Source organism: Hylobates moloch, unplaced genomic scaffold (assembly GCF_009828535.3).
Source record: "Hylobates moloch isolate HMO894 unplaced genomic scaffold, HMol_V3 SCAFFOLD_15, whole genome shotgun sequence".
NCBI classification, from domain to species: Eukaryota; Metazoa; Chordata; class Mammalia; order Primates; family Hylobatidae; genus Hylobates; species Hylobates moloch.
In genome coordinates, this window is record NW_026652290.1 from 91,600,056 (window position 1) to 91,618,502 (window position 18,447).

Consider the following 18,447-nt stretch of genomic DNA (forward strand, 5'->3'; position numbering starts at 1 on the left):
TCGGAGAGGCTGAGGCAGGAGAATGGCGTGAACCCAGGAGGCAGAGCTTGCAGTGAGACGAGATTGCGCCACTGCACTCCAGCCTGGGCGACAGAGCGAGACTCCATCTCAAAAAAAAAAAAAAAAAAAAAAGGTAAATCCCCTTTCTGACTTTATTTTTCAATCTGACGTGGAAGATATTTACCTTTCCTTTATTTACTCCGCAAATGTCGGCCCCCCGAGGGCAGGGATTTCATCTGTCTTGTGCACAGCTGCATCCTCAGCGCCTAGAACAGCACCTGGCAAACAGTAGGTGCTCATTCAATATTTCTCCAATAAATGAATGAGTGATTTACTGAGCATTTACTCTGTGCCAGTCGTGGTAAGTACTGTACTTCACACGTGTATCTACTTCATCCTTTCAACAGCCCTGTGATGTGAGTACTATTGTTTTCCCTATTTTACAAATAAGGAAACTGAGGCTTGGCAGATTCCATCAATTGCCCAGGGTCCTGGACGTAGGAAACAGTGGAACTATGTCCAGAGCCTATACTTGTTTTTTTTTTGAGATGGAGTTTCACTCTTTTGCCCAGGGTTCAAGCAATTCTCCTGCTTCAGCCTCCCAAGTAGCTGGGATTACACGCACCTGTGACCACACCCAGCTAATTTTAGTATTTTTAGTAGAGACAGGGTTTCACCATGTTGGCCAGGCTGGTCTTGAACTCCTGACCTCAGGTGATCCACCCACCTCGGCCTCCCAAAGTGCTGGGATTACAGGCATGAGCCACTATGTCCGGCCATGAGCCACCACCCCCGGCCAGAGTCTATACTTTTAATAACAGTCATACCAATCAGAACCACGTCCACCAGGCCCTGGCTTAAATCCCTGACTTGTAGCATCTCACCAACTGATGTCAACAACCCTGAAGTAGGGTCCATATCATCTCAATTTTTTTGTTTGTTTTTGAAATGGAGTCTTGCTCTGTCACCCGGGCTGGAGTGCAGTGGCAGGATCTCGGCTCACTGCAACCTCCACCTCCTGGATTCAAGCGATTCTCCTACCTCAGCCTCCCTAGTAGCTGGGATTACAGGCATGTGCCACCATGACTGGCTAACTTTTATTTTTTGTTTTTGCTTTTGTTTTTTGAGATGCAGTCTCACTCTGTCACCCAGGCTGGAGTGCAGTGGTGTGATCTCGGCTCGCTGCAACCTCTGCCTCCCAGGTTCAAGAGATTCTCCTGCCTCAGCCTCTCGAGTAGCTGGGACTACAGGTGCACACCACCACACCCAGCTAATTTTTTATATTTTTAGTACATACGAGGTTTCACCATATTGGCCAGGCTGGTCTCGAACTCCTGACCTCGTGATCCGCCTGCCTCGGCCTCCCAAAGTGCTGGGATTACAGGCGTGAGCCACCACACCCAGCTAACTTTTATATTTTTAATAGAGATGGGGTTTCTCCATGTTGGTCAGGCTGGTTGCGAACTCCTCACCTCAGGTGATCTGCCCGTCTCAGCCTCCCAAAGTGCTGGGACTACAGGCACCTGCCACCATGCCTGGCTATTTTTATTATTATTATTTTTAGTAGAGATGGGGTTTCACCATGTTGGCCAGGCTGATCTCGAACTCCTGACCTCAAATGATCCACCTGCCTTGGCCTCCCGAAGTGCTGGGATGACAGGCATGAGCTACCGCACCCAGCCATCGTCTCTATTTTTCAGAATAATAAATGGAGACTCAATAAGGGACTGTCCCCAGCCCCACTTTGGGTAAGTGCAGAGCTGGTGTCAAAACTCAGCTCTCCTTGGCCCCAAAGCCTCCGAATACGCCCATTTGACAGAGAGGGGAAAACAAGGCCTCCTAAGTGGGAGAAAGAGAATGTGAATTTCTGAGCACTTTGCAAGAAGCCAACAAGGAGAGCCCCAAAGAAAGCATGTGGCCATACAGCTTCCTGCCCTTCTGTCTGGGTTTGCACACAGAGCAGGGCTCAAATCCCCTCTCCCTGCAGGAACCTAGACAAGTGGGAGTTCCCACCTGGCGCATCTCCAGCTGCAAAGGGGGGTCCTAAAGGTGCCCATTTTACAGGGTTGTTTTGCCATCCACTGAGACAACACCTGTAGGTCCCCTGCACTGGGCGGGGCTGGGAAAGGTGCAGTCACCTTTCACTAATTTTATTCCTTGGTGACTCCCAAGCTCTCTGAGGAGGCCATGGGCCTGGGTGGTTGGTAAGAACTACCCAAAAATCTTCCCCTACCTTTCCTCTCTTCTCCTCGGCGACCTGGTTCCTCTCCCGGTACCAAATCCGGGCCCTCAGCACAAAGAGGGTTAGGCGGCTGCCCCAGGAGGCCTGCCCAGGTCACGGCCTCTGGCCGGTGCCCGCCACACCCACCCTGGTACCCAAACCGGGCCCCAGATCCTTGGTGACTCGATCCCTCCAAATTCAGGTGATCTCCCCTGGCTCCAAATCACCAAACCCTCCCAGGTCCTGCGGCAGACGGAGCCGAGCCCCAACCAGGAAGGGAGTCCGAGCGCTGGGACTTCAACGCCACCATCTCCAAGACTCGGTTTGGGGTGAAAGATGGCGCTGACTGGGTACAGCTGGCTGCTCCTCAGTGGTGAGCGAGAATGGCACCCCCCAGCACCTCAGCCCCCCGAGGACCCCAGGGAGGGGAGGGGACCCCCAGTCTGAGAGAGGGAAGGTATGAGCAGAAGTCCAGCATGCTAGGGAGGGAGGGCAGCCCTGCTTCACACCGGCACAGTTTACCCCTCCAAGAGGCATCTGCATTGGGCAGGCTGGGGACAGCCACCCAGAGAGGTTTTCAGGGTGGGCTTTGGAGATTTCTAAGCCCAGGGCACGAGCCGCTGTTGCTCCTTCATTCCTGCGGGTTTCTGTTTTATCAGCTATGGAAGTCTTGACGAGGCTAAACTCTTCCCAGCAGCTGTTTCTCCCGGAAGATGTGGCTTGGGGCAGTTGCTTTTCCCTTCTCAGCCTTTGTGTACCTACCTATGAATTGGGCCTCACTGACAGGGTCATGTAAAGGTCATTATAAGCAGCACCATATATGCTGTGTGCCCGGAGCTGTTCTGAGAGCTTCTCATGTGTTTAAAACCACCTATGAGGAGCCAGGCAAGGTGGCTCACACCAGTAATGCCAGCACTTCGGGAGGCCAAGGCGGGCAGATCACCTGAGGTCAGGAGTTCAAGACCAGCCTGGTTAACATAGTAAAACCCCATCTCTACTAAAATACAAAAAATTAGCCAGGTGTGGTGGCACATGCCTGTAGTCCCAGCTGCTCGGGAGGCTGAGGCAGGAGAATCACTTGAACCCACGAGGTGGAGGTCACAGTGTGCCAAGATTGCACCACTGCACTCCAGCCTGGGCAACAAAGCAAGACTCCATCTCAAAAACAAAACAAAACCCAAACCACCTATGAGGGAGGCCCACACATGAAACCCCACTTCATAGGGAGAAAACGAGGCTCAGAAAGGTGAAATCACTGGCCGCTGTCACACAGCCAGAAAGTGGCAGGACTGAGGGCTAGACCCAGAGCCCCTCACTCTTAGCCACACTCTAACAGCCTGGAAAGTACCAGAAAGCTGGTCAGGCATGTAAGTCCTTTTTATGTGAGCACTGTCACAGCCGCCCGTTCCAGGCATTCAAACCACATGTCATTCAAACTCCAGCAGCCCCAACCAGATCATCGGGCTTGGGGCTGATGTGCTTGGTTGAGAAGGAAAGGGGTGGAATGTGTTCATCTTACCCCTACTTTCCGCTGTAGGCGAGCTTGGAGAGGCAGAGGCAGAGCCCCAGACTGGGAGTCAGGACCCAGGGGCAGGCCCTGACGTCCTACGTGGTGCCATAAAATTAGCTGGGCTGGATATGCAGCCGGATCTCATGAGACTTAGTTTGGTGACTGTCACAATGGGAAAACCCTTTGGGTCCGGCTTAAAGCCGCAGGTCCTGTGGGCTGAGCACTTGCTTTGCACTTGCTGTATGCAAGATGTGATGCTAGATCCTTGGCACGGTCCATCCAACCCAATCCTCACAACACATGCCTCCCTCCCTCGGACTGAGTCCCTCCCTGGGACTGAGCTCCTGCATCTGACTAACATGTATTGGGCACTTACTGTATACCAGGCATTCTAAGCGTGTTATGTGTACAGAATCCTTACAGCCTTACGAGGCAGGTAGACCTGTCATCCCCATGTGAGAGTTGGATGAACAGAAACACAGAGAAAGACAGTGTACTCAAAGCCATGCAGATAAACTCCCAGAAAGATTAGGTGGCTAAGATGTTGAGAGTCAGAGAGTTGCAGGTTCAAATCCTGCTTTTGCCTGTCCTCATTTACACAGAGGACATTGGGCTCAGGACGTGCCCCGAGCCTGAGTCTCTTCTTCTGTCAAATGGAGCGATTGATCAAACCTGCCTCATCCAACCCCACTGACTCCTCTTCCTCAGCCACATTCCTGAATGTGGGGGCCGAGATCTCTATCACCCTGGAGCCTGCCCAGCCGAGCCAAGGGGACAACGTCACGTTGGTGGTCCACGGGCTTTCGGGGGAACTGCTCGCCTACAACTGGTATGCGGGGCCCACACTCAGCGTGTCGTACCTGGTGGCCAGCTACATCGTGAGCACAGGCGATGAGACTCCTGGCCCGGCCCACACGGGGCGGGAGGCTGTGCGCCCCGATGGCAGCCTGGACATCCAGGGCATCCTGCCCCGGCACTCAGGCACCTACATCCTGCAGACCTTCAACAGGCAGTTGCAGACCGAGGTGGGCTACGGACACGTGCAGGTCCATGGTGAGACACCCCCCAGCACCTGCCTCTGCCCCAGCTGGGCCTTCCCATCTCCTTCTCAATCCTTATTTAAAAAAAAAAAAAAAAGAAAAGAAAAAAAAAAAAATCCAACAAATCATCAGGGAAACTGTCAGGGAAAAAGTTTCTAAAATAACCTCAAAATGCTCACCTCCTTCAGGATGGCCTCCAGGATTAGACCTGCCTCCTAAACCCATTCTTTGTCCCTCCGGCTGACGGTGTAGGGGCACAGCCACAATCCGGCCATGCTCCTTGTCGGAGGAAGGGAAGGCCCTCGGAGCAGGCGGTGCCCGGCCCCCTCCCCCTCTGTCTCTCACCCCCACAGAGATCCTGGCCCAGCCCACAGTCTTGGCCAACAGCACAGCGCTGGTGGAGCGTCGAGACACCCTGCGCCTTATGTGCAGCAGCCCCAGCCCCACGGCCGAGGTCCGCTGGTTCTTCAATGGTGGGGCCCTGCCCGTCGCTCTCCGCCTGGGCCTGTCCCCTGATGGCCGGGTGCTGGCCAGGCATGGCATTCGCCGGGAGGAGGCCGGCGCTTATCAGTGTGAGGTGTGGAACCCGGTCAGTGTCAGCCGCAGCGAGCCCATCAACCTAACGGTGTACTGTGAGTCCTCCTGGCCCCACCAGAGATACCCAGTGTCCAAACCTCATGGATGGGGAAACTGAGGCCAGGAGAGGGGACCCAAGGGCACACAGCGAGTCAGCTGGCAAGCTGGGGTTGGGGACCAGGGGCCCCTCTTAAAGTGCACTTGCCCTGGCCAGGTGCAGTGGCTCACGCCTGTAATCCCAGCACTCTGGGAGGCCTAGACGGGAGGATCACCTGAACCCAGAAGTTTGAGACCAGCCTGGGCAACATAGCAAGACCCTGTCTCTACCAAAAACATAAAAATTAGCCAGGCATGGTGGCACATGCCTGTAGTCCCAGCCACTCAGGAGGCTGAGATGGGAAGATTCCTTGAGCCCTGGAGGCCGAGGTTGCAGGTGCAGTGAGATATGATTGCACCACTGCACTCCACCCTGGGCGACAGAGCAAGATGCTGTCTCAAAAACAAAAAACAAAAAAAAAATACGCTTGCCCCATATCCTAAAGGACTTCTACAGACCACCTTTGCTATTAAATAATCCTTCAGTTAGGAGCAATATCTACAGAGAAAGGAAACAGGGCCAATTGGTTTGAAAAGGGAGCAGGGGAGGGAATAGTGTAATGGGAGGGGACACAAAATTTAACAACATAACCAAAGCACGCAGTCATTCCCAGGAGCAGCAGATGTGCAGTGTGGAATCCTGGGAAAATAAATCACCGAGGTACATGAGGACCCATGATGTAGAAAAACTTAGTGCCTAGAATCCTAGAATCCTACAACTAGAGAATTCTAGACTTCAGAAGCACTGATTTCCAGACTCTGAGAATCTTAGAACCTCTAGATGCAGAGATTCTTAGAATCTTAGAATCTAATACTGAAATCTTAGAGCCTAGAATCTTAGAAACATAGATTTCTAGAAGCTTAGAACCTTAGAACCTAGAAGCACCAATTCTTGAAGCCCTAGAATTCTACACTCTTAGAATGGCTTTGTCAAAAAAAAATCATTTGGGCTTTTTTTATTTGTTAATGGAGCCATAGATTTCAAAAATACCTTGAAATGTTACCTGGCCCAACACATTCTTTTTACAGAAGAGAAAGCTAAGATCCTCTGAGAGGGAGTGATTCTCAAGATCCTAGAACAAGTTAGAGTTAAGGCCAGAGCTTTTTTTCCCCTCCACTAGGCCAAGATATTCCCAGGGACCTAGCCTGGTGGAGAGAAAACCAGGGGTACCAACCTCCACTCTTCCTTCCCTCTACTGCCCCATCTATCTCCCTCCTGCCCCCACAGTTGGCCCAGAACGTGTGGCCATCCTCCAGGATTCCACCACCCGCACAGGCTGCACCATCAAAGTTGACTTCAACACGTCCCTCACCCTGTGGTGCGTGTCCAGGTCCTGCCCAGAGCCCGAGTATGTGTGGACCTTCAACGGGCAGGCCCTAAAGAACGGCCAAGACCACCTCAACATCAGCAGCATGACAGCCACCCAGGAGGGGACGTACACATGTATTGCGAAGAACACCAAGACCCTGCTATCTGGATCTGCCTCCGTCGTGGTCAAGCTCTCTGGTGAGTCACCCCCACCCTGACCACCCCCCAATCCCCATGGAGGCCTCATCAGGCTGTGAAGGTTAAGCCACCATTTGCCCAACAGAGAATTGGAACATGGTAGATTCACAGTTCATTCATGAGCTGTGACAAAGTGGCATATCAAGTGGATACCTTTGTATCTGGGTCTAAAGAGAGACAGCCCATGTCCTGTTCACCTAGAGAACAAATGTCAAACCATTGTGGGTTGACAGAGTGGAAAATCACTCAGATGTCACTTCAGGTGGGTGCCACTGTTCTAAATTCAGTCACCAGCTGCTTAGGGACTTGACCCACCGCCCCCCACCCCACACCCCGCCACACAGACAGCTGAAATTCTGTGTAGCCAACTAGACTACCCAGTTATCTGACCCAGATGACAGGCATACGCACACACACACACACACACACAAAATTGGAGAATCACAGCCAATTGCTGGCAAATGGAGAAACAGCTGGGGAGGCATCGTCATCTTGTTTCTGTCCTAAAATGACCTGAGGGCTGGGGCAGTGCAGGCAGCTGGCATTTCAGAGCCATTGGGATCCTCGGGCGACATTTTCTCATCTTCCAGGGATGGTGGCTTTGAACATTAAGGCTTCATTAATTCCACCTCGGTTCTTTCCCAAGTGTCCATCATCCCTGGGGAACAGTGGGGAATGGTCGTTCCCTCCCTCCCACTAACAGGCTGGGTCACATCCAAGGGGTGGATTTTCACCCAAAGCAGAAATGGCATCCCCAGAGGTAAGTGTGCCTCCTGCTCCACTCACCTGGGGCTTTGGCAGCTGGTCTTGCCAGGAGACAGGGGGATGGACCAGATGACCTCAGGCGCTACCCCAAGCCCTGCATGTGCAGGCCAAGAAGGGGGGTGTCCAAGGTATGCAGGTATGTGCAGGGAGTGGATACAGTGCCCCCAAGGGCTTCTAGTACTGTCAGCAACTCTGTGGCAGGTGCTGGGAGAGAGACAGAAGAAACGGAGACGCCATCCTCCCTCCACCTTGGGAGACTAATCTGATGGAGGAGACACGGCCTCTGTCCTTGGAGAGATGGTCCTGGGACAGGGAAACATGGCTCCCTTATTCAAGGAATTGCTGCTCAAAGAGACGAGAAAGGCCTCATCCTCCTTGAGCTTCCAATCAGTAATGAGGGAGATGTGACAACCCACCCTCAGTGAGCTCCTAGTCAGATGGAGGAGACACAGTCTGCACTTGGGGAGAATTTTCCTTCTGATGGGGAGACTTGGTCTCCAGGAGACATGGCCCTGTTTTTTGAGCATTCCTAGTCTGATGGGGTATCCACCTTTGGGGTACTCCTAATCTGATGGAGGAGTACAGGTCCCCACTTTCTAGGAATTTCCAGTCTGATGGAATAGACATTTCCCTCTAACTTCTAGGGTCCCCAGCTTGATTGGAAAAACTCAGCAACAATTTAGAATTTTTCAATCTGATGGAGGAAATAGGGCGGCCACCTTGCAGGAATTTTCAATCTGATGGAGGAGACATGCTCTCACCCTCAAGAATCTTTCAATCTGATGGAGGAGCTATGGTTTACACATTCTGGGGTCTCTCGGTCTGACAGACACAAGTCCCAACCATCTCATGGGGAAGACACGGTCCCCATTTTCTGGGATTTCCACTCTGATAGGGGAGACATGGCCCCTATATTTTGGGAATTTCCAATCTGATGGAGGAGACATGACCCAGCCCTCCAGGGTCTTCCAGTTTGGTGGGAGAGACGCCTCTCAATGGCTGGGAATTTGTAGTCTGATAGGGGAGACACAGACCCCAGCAGACACTATTCGGACCCAGAATCCACCTCCACCACCACACAAGTCACCTCCATCCTCAGTCTCCTTCCCAGCACCCTACATGGGGAGTGCCAGCCAGCTGGGGGGAGGCCAGCAAGGGATGGGAGGGGGACACCATGCCAGATGCAGACCAAGCTGACCCAGCCCCCTGGCTCTCTCCCCAGCTGCAGCAGTTGCCATGATGATTGTGCCCATGCCCACCAAGCCAATGGAGGGCCAGGACGTGACGCTGACTGTGCAGGGCTACCCCAAGGACCTGCTGGTCTACGCCTGGTACCGCGGGCCTGCCTCCGAGCCCAACCGGCTGCTCAGCCAGCTGCCGTCAGGAACCTGGATTGCAGGCCCTGCGCACACAGGCCGGGAGGTGGGCTTCCCCAACTGCTCGCTGTTGGTGCAGAAGCTGAACCTCACAGACACCGGCCGCTACACACTCAAGACCGTCACACTGCAGGGCAAGACTGAGACACTGGAAGTGGAGCTGCAGGTGGCCCGTGAGTGTGTGGGAAGGGGCAAGGCGTGCCCCTTTTTAGACAAGGGCTCCCAAAAGGAGCCTTTGCTTCCTCCATCAGGCTGGGGGACATAGACCAAAGATGGATACCCCTCCCCCATCAGGGTGAAGGAAGCAGCCTTGTCTCCTCCGTCTAACTTGGGGGTCCCCAAATAGGGTTCTGCCTCTTCTATCAAACTAATGACCTACACTGTGGGTAGACAGGCCTCCTCCATCAGACTGAGGGTTGCTACAGGGGACCCCCATGCCTTCTCTCTCAAATAAGAGGTACAGCAGACTGAAGGTTTTAAAAGAAAAGGCATAGTCTGATGGTAGAGCATCCTTTTTCCTGCAGACAGGTGGACCCTAAAACCTAGGGTCCATATTGGGGTAATGGGTTAATGATGGGAGTTTACCTCTCCTATCAGACTGCAGGCATAGAGTAAGGATGAATCAGGCCTCCCTATTCAGACTGGGAGATCCTATGCAATGGGGATCATGTCTCCTCCTTTCTAGTATTGTGAAGGCAAAGTTTCTATCATCAGATGGTGGCGTTTCTCTCTCAAACTGAAATAAGGATGATTGCTCCATTAGGATGGAGGCCTCTAGGTGTGGAAGTTGTGTCTCCTCACAGAATGGAAGTTCCCAGATGTTGGGGACCATGTCTCCCCATCAGACTGGAAGCCCTTAGAAGTCAGGAACAATGTCTTCCCCATTGGATTGGGTATTCCCAAGTGTTGAAGACCATGTCACCTCCCTCAGACTGGGAGCTCTCAGATGTTGGGAACCATGTCTCCCCATCAACTGGGAGCTTCTAGAGTCAGAAACTATGTCTCCTCCATCAGACTAGGAGCTCCCAGAGTCAAGATCCATGTCTCCTCCATCAGACTAGGAGCTTCCAGAGTCAGGATCCATGTCTTCTCCATCAGACTGGGAGCTCCCAGAGTTACAGACCATGTTTCCTCCATCAGACTGGGAGCTCCCGGAGTCAGGGACTATGTCTCCCTCATCAGACTGGGAACTCCAGGAGTGAGGGTCCATGTCTCCTCCATCAGATTGAGAGCTCCCAGAGGCAGGGACCATGTCTTCTCCATCAGACTGGGAGCTCCCAGAGGCAGGGTCCATGTCTCCTCCATCAGACTGGGAGCTCCCAGAGTCAGGGACCGTGTCTCTCCCATCAGACTGGGAGCTCCCAGAGTCAGGGACCATGTCTCCTCCATCAGACTGGGAGCTCCCAGAGTCAGGGACCATGTCTCCCCCATCAGACTGGGAGCTCCCAGAAGCAGGGACTGTGTCTCCTCCATCAGACTGGGAGCTCCCAGAGGCAGGGACCATGTCTCCTCCATCAGACTGGGAGCTCCCAGAGTCAGGGACTATGTCTCCTCCATCAGACTGGGAGCTCCCAGAGTCAGGGTCCATGTCTCCTCCATCTGACTGAGCATCCCCAGAGGTCTATGAGTCCATGTCCCTAGAGCAGGGCCAGGTTTTCCCCATTAGCTCTCAGACACTGGGGATGAGATCATTCGCCAAGTCTGGAATCTTGCCTCCCCCAGCAGACAGGGCACTCTCAGAAGCCATGTCCTTGAGTCTGGGATGGTGCCTCCCCTATCACTGGAAATTTCCAGGATCAAGGACTCAACCACTGCCAGTCACCCACTTTCATCCATTCACTGATCAAACCCTGGTTTTCTGGGTCAGTGTTAGGGGAGAATGCTGTTCAGTGGCAGCAGGCCACCCCGACAAAGCCTTGGGATTCCTTTTCACCCATTCTCTCTTCTCACAGTCAACCTCCCTCCCTCGCACAAGGACCAGCGCTACCTTCCTGAACCTGAACCTGGCACAGGATGAGCGTGGGGTGGATTGGGCCACTGGGTGGCCCGGGGCGGGCAGGGAAGCAGAAGGGGTGGGGGCACTGGGGACCTGGTCCTCCATCTCTCTGACAGCCTCCTTCGCCCCCTCGCCCCATATGCCCCCCACAGCCCTGGGGTAACAGCGTGACCCTGGAGACGCCCACAGAGAAGAGCTCTTCGCACCATCCTCCGGTCCTCGCCCTCTGAGTGGGAACCGCTCCCCCCCAGCGAGGATGCCAGGCTGTGGTCCTGCTGTTCTCCTGCCTCCACCCTAGAGCTAGAGCCACAGGGCCCCACTCCCTCGCTGAGCTGTTGGGGAGCCACCGACGCCATAAACGTCCTGGTTAATGCACACGTGTGTCAGCCTCTCCTTCCACCACCGCTAGCCCTGCCGTTTCCTGGTGGCCACACTCATTTCCTTTCCCGCGCAAGACTTTTCTCAGTCTGGGTGTGCACGTGCAGGAGGATGGGCCCAGATCACCGTGCTCCACACCCCACTGCTGGATGCCAGGGCCTTGTGCTCCTCCCGCAGTGCTCCAGGTTATATGTGAGAGTCCCGCTCCCCAGCTGGCCAAGGACTGCCCCTCTTGGAGCACCAGCATTCTGTGGGACATGGCTCTCCCCTACATTGCACCTCATTTTGTCACCTGGGGCCTGAAACAGGACTGCTTGTGCTCAGGAAATGACCATATTTCGCAAGAAGTCTTCCATCACCTTCTGGTAGTCCTCACCCATTTAATCAAAGACACAGCTTTGTCCTGGGATTCCCCACATGTCTCTCAATCACCTGCCCAACCCTCACAATATCTCCATCCTTCTGTAGCCACAGGAAAGGCCCTGTGGATGGATGAATGCGAGCGGGGCAGAGGTAGAGGCCAGGAGTGGAGAGCTGGGAAGTGAGGGCCAGAATGAGTGTGTTTTCTAACTCTTCTCATTAGTGGGAGCCACAGGCCCCACCCAGCCGCAATGCCCCACTGGAAAGAGGCTCTTGGCTTGGTCAGGAGTGGTGATGGCCGAGTCCAGGCTTAGAATAGAAAGACAGGTTTGGGCAGGGACAAGAAAGGCCCTTTTGGGGATGATTGTGTTGAGTTGGGGTGATGGGTGGTGAAAGACCTCCAGAATGAGGGTTATAAAATCTGGATCATAATCCTGCATTTGCCACGGATTCACTAGAGCCTCAGTTTGCCCATCAGTAAAAAGATGTGGACTTGAGGTAGACCAGACTTTTCCAAACCATTTTTAAAAGCCTCAGAGCCCTTTCTTCAAATGCAAATTTTTCATGGCAGGTCAATTTATTATTAATATTTAAAATAGCAATGCAACAAATATAGCCCCAGCACAGTGGCTCATGCCTGTAATCCTAACACTTTAGGAGGCTAAGGTGAGAGAAACGCCTGAGCCCAGAAATTTGAGACCAGCCTGGGCAACATGGCAAAATCCCATCTCTATTTTTAAAAATAAATAAATAAAACCAACTATAGATACCAATTCAATAGCTATACTCGTCTCCCCCAAGATTTCTACAGAGTTGGAAAAACAAAATCCTTAAATTTAAATAACACTGGGATTAGCCAGACATGGTGGCGCGTGCCTATAGATCACTTGAGCCCAGGAATTTGAGGCTGCAGTGAGCCATGATCGCACCACTGCACTCCAGCCTGAGCAACAGAGTGAGACTACATCTCATAAAAAATGTTAAATTTTACAAATAAAAGGTAACATTTGGGGCCGGGCGCAGTGGCTCACCCCTGTAATCCCAGCACTTTGGGAGGCCGAGGCGGGTAGATCACGAGGTCAGGAGTACAACACCAGCCTGACCAACATGGTGAAACCCCGTCTCTACTAAAAATACAAAAATTATCCAGCCGTGGTGGCGTGCGCCTCTAATCCCAGCTACTCAAGAGGCTGAGGCAGGAGAATTGCTTGAATCTGGGAGGCGGAGGTTGTAGTGAGCCAAGATCGTGCCACTGCACTCCAGCCTGGGCAACACAGTGAGACTCCATCAAAAAAAAAAGTAACACTTGGTCTACAGAAGCAACTAAAATACAAGATATCAACCAGAATCAAAGGACAGTGAAAGCATCATATACATCAAACCTGCGGGATATGGCCACAGCCATCCTTGAAGAGAAAAATGATAGCTTATAAGCATTGAGAGTACTAAAGGAAAAAGACTTGAAAATGAATAAAACAAGCTTTTACTCAAGAAACTAAAAAAAGTCCACAAAATGAACCAAAGAAAAAAGCTAAGGAATGAAGAAAGGTAAAAGCAGAAATAGATGAAATATAAAACAAAACATGGCCAATAAAACCTAAAGCTGATTCTTTGAAAATGTCAATGAAATAGACAGACTTTTTGCAGGTGTGATCAAGAGAAAAAAAAAAACAGAGAAGTATAAATAAGAAACACAAATAATAAAGAGCCAAGGAGATTAATATATAAAATAAGAGGCCCTGGGGTGGGTGCTGTGCTCACATCTGTAATCCCAACACTCTGGGAGGCTGAGCCAGGAAGATCACTTGAGCCCAGGAGTTCCAGACCAGCCTGAGCAATGCAGCAAGACCTCATCTCTACAAAAATTTTTCAAAAATTATCCAGGAAGAGTGGTGCATGCCTGTAGTCCCAGCTACATGGGAGGCTAAGGCAGGAAGATTGCTTGAGCCCAGGAGACCAAGGTTGCAGTGAGCTATAATCACCCTACCGCACTCTATCCTGGGCAACAGAGCAAGACCTTGTCTCTAAAAAGAGAGAGAGAGAAAAGAGAAACTGGTCTGGTTGAAGCACATGTTGCTCAATAAATATACACTGACTGAAGAGGGATCCGTTGGTTGCTCCCCAGCCCACTGCCCTCCCTGCTTCCATGACACACGCACTGCCTCCCTCTCTGGAAGCTGAAAATGTCAGGTACTCACTTTCCCAAACTGCCTTGCAGCTACAAGCAGCCATGTGACCAATTCAAGCCCATGAGGAAGGAGAGAGCCTAAAGTTCCGCCCACTGACTCCACCTCACCTGAGGGGACCCTGAGGGAGCTCTATGGAGTTTGAAAGCTATTATCTAAATTAGTGATCTCCATTGTGGGGCTTCTAGCTGGGACGTGAGGATGGACTTGAGCCCATACTGCTAACCCCAACACTATCCGGCCCAGAAAGAAGAAATAGTGTCCATATTCCCACCTTCACCCAACCCCCATCCACCCAGGTTCACATAAAAACTTGACATAGATGGGGCCAGAGTCTAGATATAACAGTTAGAAATTCTTGGCCTGGCGAGGTGGCTCACGCCTGTAATCCCAGCACTTTGGGAGGCCGAGGCGGGCAGATCATGAGGTCAGGAGATCGAGACCATCCTGGCTAACACAGTGAAACCCGGTCTCTACTTAAAGTACAAAAAATTAGCTGGGCATGGTGGCGGGTGCCTGTAGTCCCAGCTACTCGGGAGGCTGAGGCAGGAGAATGGCGTGAACCTGGAGGCAGAGCTTGCAGTGAGCCGAGATTGCGCCACTGCACTCCAGCCTGGGTGACACAGCGAGAGTCGGTCCCCCAAAAAAAAAAGAGAGAGAGAAATTCTTTTCAGTGGCTACGCTGGGCACTGTGGCTCACGCCTGTAATCCCAGCACTTTGGGAGGCCGAGGTGGGCTGATCATCTGAGGTCAGGAGCTCGAGACCAGCCTGGCCAATATGGTGAAGCCCCATCTCTACTAAAAATACACAAAAATTAGCCAGGCGTGGTGTGGTCAAGAAAAAAAAAACAGAAGTATAAATAAGGAACACAAATAATAAAGAGCCAAGGAGATTAACATATAAGATAAAAGGGCACCTGTAATCCCAGCTACTTGGGAGGCTGAGGCAGGAGAATTGCTTGAACCCATGGGGCAAAGGTTGCAGTGAGCCGAGATCATACCATTGCACTCCAGCCTGGGTAACAAGAGTGAAACTCCGTCTCAAAAAAAAGAAAAGAAAAGAAATTATCTTCAGTGGCTAGTAAGAAATATTGGAAGTAACATAAACAATTAGACAGAATAGATACAGGGAGTAGCGTATATGGCTAGAAGATTATTTTTCTCACATGTAAAAAATCTCCAGAAGCAGATTGTTCACAGCTGGAATGGAGGCCCTGTAGTGTCATCAGGGACACAGCTCCTTCTATTTTTCTGCTCCATTATCCTTACCTTGGGGCTTCCATCCTCTCCATTACCTCATGGCCCAGGATGGCTGCTGGAGTCACAGCTGCCTCATCCATGTTCCAGGCAAGAAGCAGAAAGAAGGGGACAAAGGGAAACAAACAAACAAAAAGTTCCCCCTAGCCAGTTTATGGACTGTTCCCCTTTTAAGGGAACTTTACCTAAGGCCCATCCAACAACCCCTGCTTAGATCTGATTAGCCAGCTCGTAGTACCATGGCCACCCTAGCTGCAAGGGAGGCAGGGAATTGCAGTCATTGCCTTGGGTATGTTGCTGCCCCAATTAACATCAAGGTGCTTGTATTAAGAAAGGCAGAGAGAATGGGTCCCGGGTGGGCAGCTGGCAGGCTTGGCCACTCCAAGCCTTGGAACTTCTACCTCCTCAGCTAGACAAAATGGCCTTCCTCACCTGAGCCCAAGGAGTGAGAGTCACAGCCCCCGTAGCAGGGGTTTGGGAGAGATGGGAGCAAGCTGCTCTGAGCTGCGATTGTGTGCAGTTGATGCAGAATGAGGCCAGCAGGAGGGGCAGAGGGAGGGAAGGAGAAGCAGCTCAGGTTTCTAGGTCAAGCCAGATCCCATAGCCTCAGGGTGTGGTGGAGGCTCAAATGTCCCCAAGACCAAGTCCTCCGTCCCTCTGGGCATCTCTGTTCTGTTTTACTGAATTATCCCAAGTAGTACAATCCCCTTCATTAAGAGTCTAGGAAAGAATAATAACAATAACCACAAAATAATAATCACTCCTATATCTCCAGCATCAGTGTATTAGTCCATTCTCACATTGCTATAAAGACATACCTGAGACTGGGTAATTTATAAAGAAGAGAGGTTTAATCAGCTCATGATTCTGTGGGCTATACTGGCTTCTGCTTCTGGGGAGAACTTAGGAAACTTACAATCATGGCAGAAGGTGAAAGGGAAGCAAGCACGTCTTCACGTGGCCAGCAGGAGAGGAAGGTGGGGTGCTACACACTTTTAAACAAGCAGCACTAGGGGGATGGTGCTAAAACATTAGAAACTGCCCCCATGATCCAATCACCTCCCAGGAGGTCCCTCCTCCTACACTGAGGATCATAACTGGACATGAGATTTGGGTGGGGACGAAGAGCTAAACCATATCAATTGGTTTTATCCTTTTTCATGCAAGATCTCGAATCCTACAGCAGCTCTTAAGAGAAGTTACTATCATTCCCCCAACTTACGGGTGAGGAAACTAAGGCACAGAGACTTGAAAACTTTGCTCCAAGTCCCACAGTTCCCATGGGTCGTAGGTGGAGGTGCTGCTGGGGGAGTCCTCTCCATTCTTCAGCAGGGCAGGGGATTTCAGGGCACAGCTCTGAGCTCAGACAGAACTCGTTTTAGCTGTGGGAACTTGGGTACGTTGCTTGCTTTTCCTCCTTGTAAAATGGAGATGATAATACTACCCCTGCCTCCTAGGATTGTTGAAAAGATCACATTACTCAATACAAGTAAAGGGCCTAAAACATGGATGCTCAATAAATGCCTATGACCCAGACTAAGGTGTTAGATTTTAACAACAGGCAGATGGAAAAAGCAAAGAAAACATTTTTCTTTTTCTGTTTTCTTTTTTTGTTTTTGTTTTTGTTTTGAGACGGAGTTTCGCTCCTGTTGCCCAGAGTGGAGTGCAATGCACGATCTCAGCTCACCACAACCTCTGCCTCCTGGGTTCAAGCAATTCTCCTGCCTCAGCCTCCCCAGTAGCTGGGACTACAGATATGCGCCACCATGCCCAGTTAAATTTTTTTTTGTTTGTAGAGACAGGTTTCTCCTTTTGGTCAGGTGGTCTCAGGTGACCCACCTCGGCCTCCCAAAGTGCTGGGATTACAGGCATGAGCCACCGCACCCAGCCTTTTTTTTTTTTTTTTTTTTTTTTTTTTTTTTTTTTTTTTTTTTTTTCAGACAACAGGGTCTCAGTATTATCCAGACTGGAGTACAGTGATGTGATCATTGCTCACTGCAGCCTCCCAAGCAGCTGGGACTACAGGCATGAGCCACCACGCCGGGCAATTTTTGTATTTTTTGTGGAGTCAGGGTCTTGCTCTGTTGTCCAGGCTGGTCTCAAATTCCTGGGCTCAAGCAATCCTTTCACCTCAGCCTCCTAAAGTGCTGGGATTACAGGTGTGAGCCACCACACCCCGCCACACCCCACCTCAAAGATAACATTTGTCCTGGCGAACTTAATCCTACTAAGCAGGTTTGCCTCAATTTATGTAATATATGATGTTCTTTACATTGTAATCACTGAGATTTGCTTACAAAAAGTAATAATAGGCCAGGCGCGGTGCCTCATGCCTGTAATCCCAGCACTTTGGGAGGCTGAGGCAGGCAGATCACCTAAGGTCAGGAGTTCGAGACCAGCCTAGCCAACATGGTGAAACCCCGTCTCTGCTAAAAATACAAACAATTGCCAGGTGTCATGGTGCGCACCTGTAATCCCAGCTACTTGGGAGGCTGAGGCATGAGAATCACTTGAACCCAGGAGGCAGAGGTTGCTGTGAGCGGAGATCGTACCACTGCACTCCAGCCTGGGCCACAAAGTGAGACTCCATCTCATTAAAAAAAAGGAATAGGCAGATCACAAGGTCAAGAGATTGAGACAATCCTGGCCAACATGGTGAAACCCCGCCTCTACTAAAAAATATAAAAATTAGTTGGCCGTGGTGGCACATACCTGTAGTCCCAGCTACTCTGGAGGCTGAGGCAGGAGAATTCACTCGAATCCAGGAGGCAGAGGTTGCAGTAAGCCGATATCATGCCACTGCACTCTGTCTCAAAAAAAAAAAAAAAAAAAAAAACAGTAATAAAAGCAATAATAATAAATGTGTATGAGCTTTTAGAAGCACGATGTTCATCATCGCAGGTTCCAGGGTTAGGTGCTCTCAGCACAGGTTCTCTGACTTGCTCCTCAAAGCTTCCCTTTGAAATGGAACTATTAATACATTTCCCAAATCTCCTAGGTGTTTATTAACGTAAACATCCCTGCGAGGAGCACTGGCTAACGCCTGTTATCCCAGCACTTTGGGAAGCTGAGGCAGGAGGATCACTTGAGGCCAGGAGTTCAAGAACAGCCTGGGCAACATTGCAAGACCCTATCTCTACAAAAAACAAACAAACAAACAAACAAACAAACCAGAATTA

General features: G+C 51.1%; 1 protein-coding gene across 1 annotated transcript; it reads left to right on the forward strand.

The window, feature by feature from the left end:
- Positions 1-251: 251 nt before the first annotated feature.
- On the forward strand, positions 252-11,462 carry CEACAM16 (CEA cell adhesion molecule 16, tectorial membrane component). The gene is made up of 7 exons (XM_032176430.1): positions 252-361; positions 2,462-2,594; positions 4,440-4,784; positions 5,125-5,403; positions 6,672-6,950; positions 8,938-9,264; positions 11,240-11,462. Exons 2-7 carry the CDS (start codon positions 2,558-2,560, stop codon positions 11,248-11,250), a joined length of 1,278 nt encoding a protein of 425 aa, XP_032032321.1. The 5' UTR covers positions 252-361; positions 2,462-2,557; the 3' UTR covers positions 11,251-11,462.
- The last annotated feature ends 6,985 nt before the right edge of the window (positions 11,463-18,447 follow it).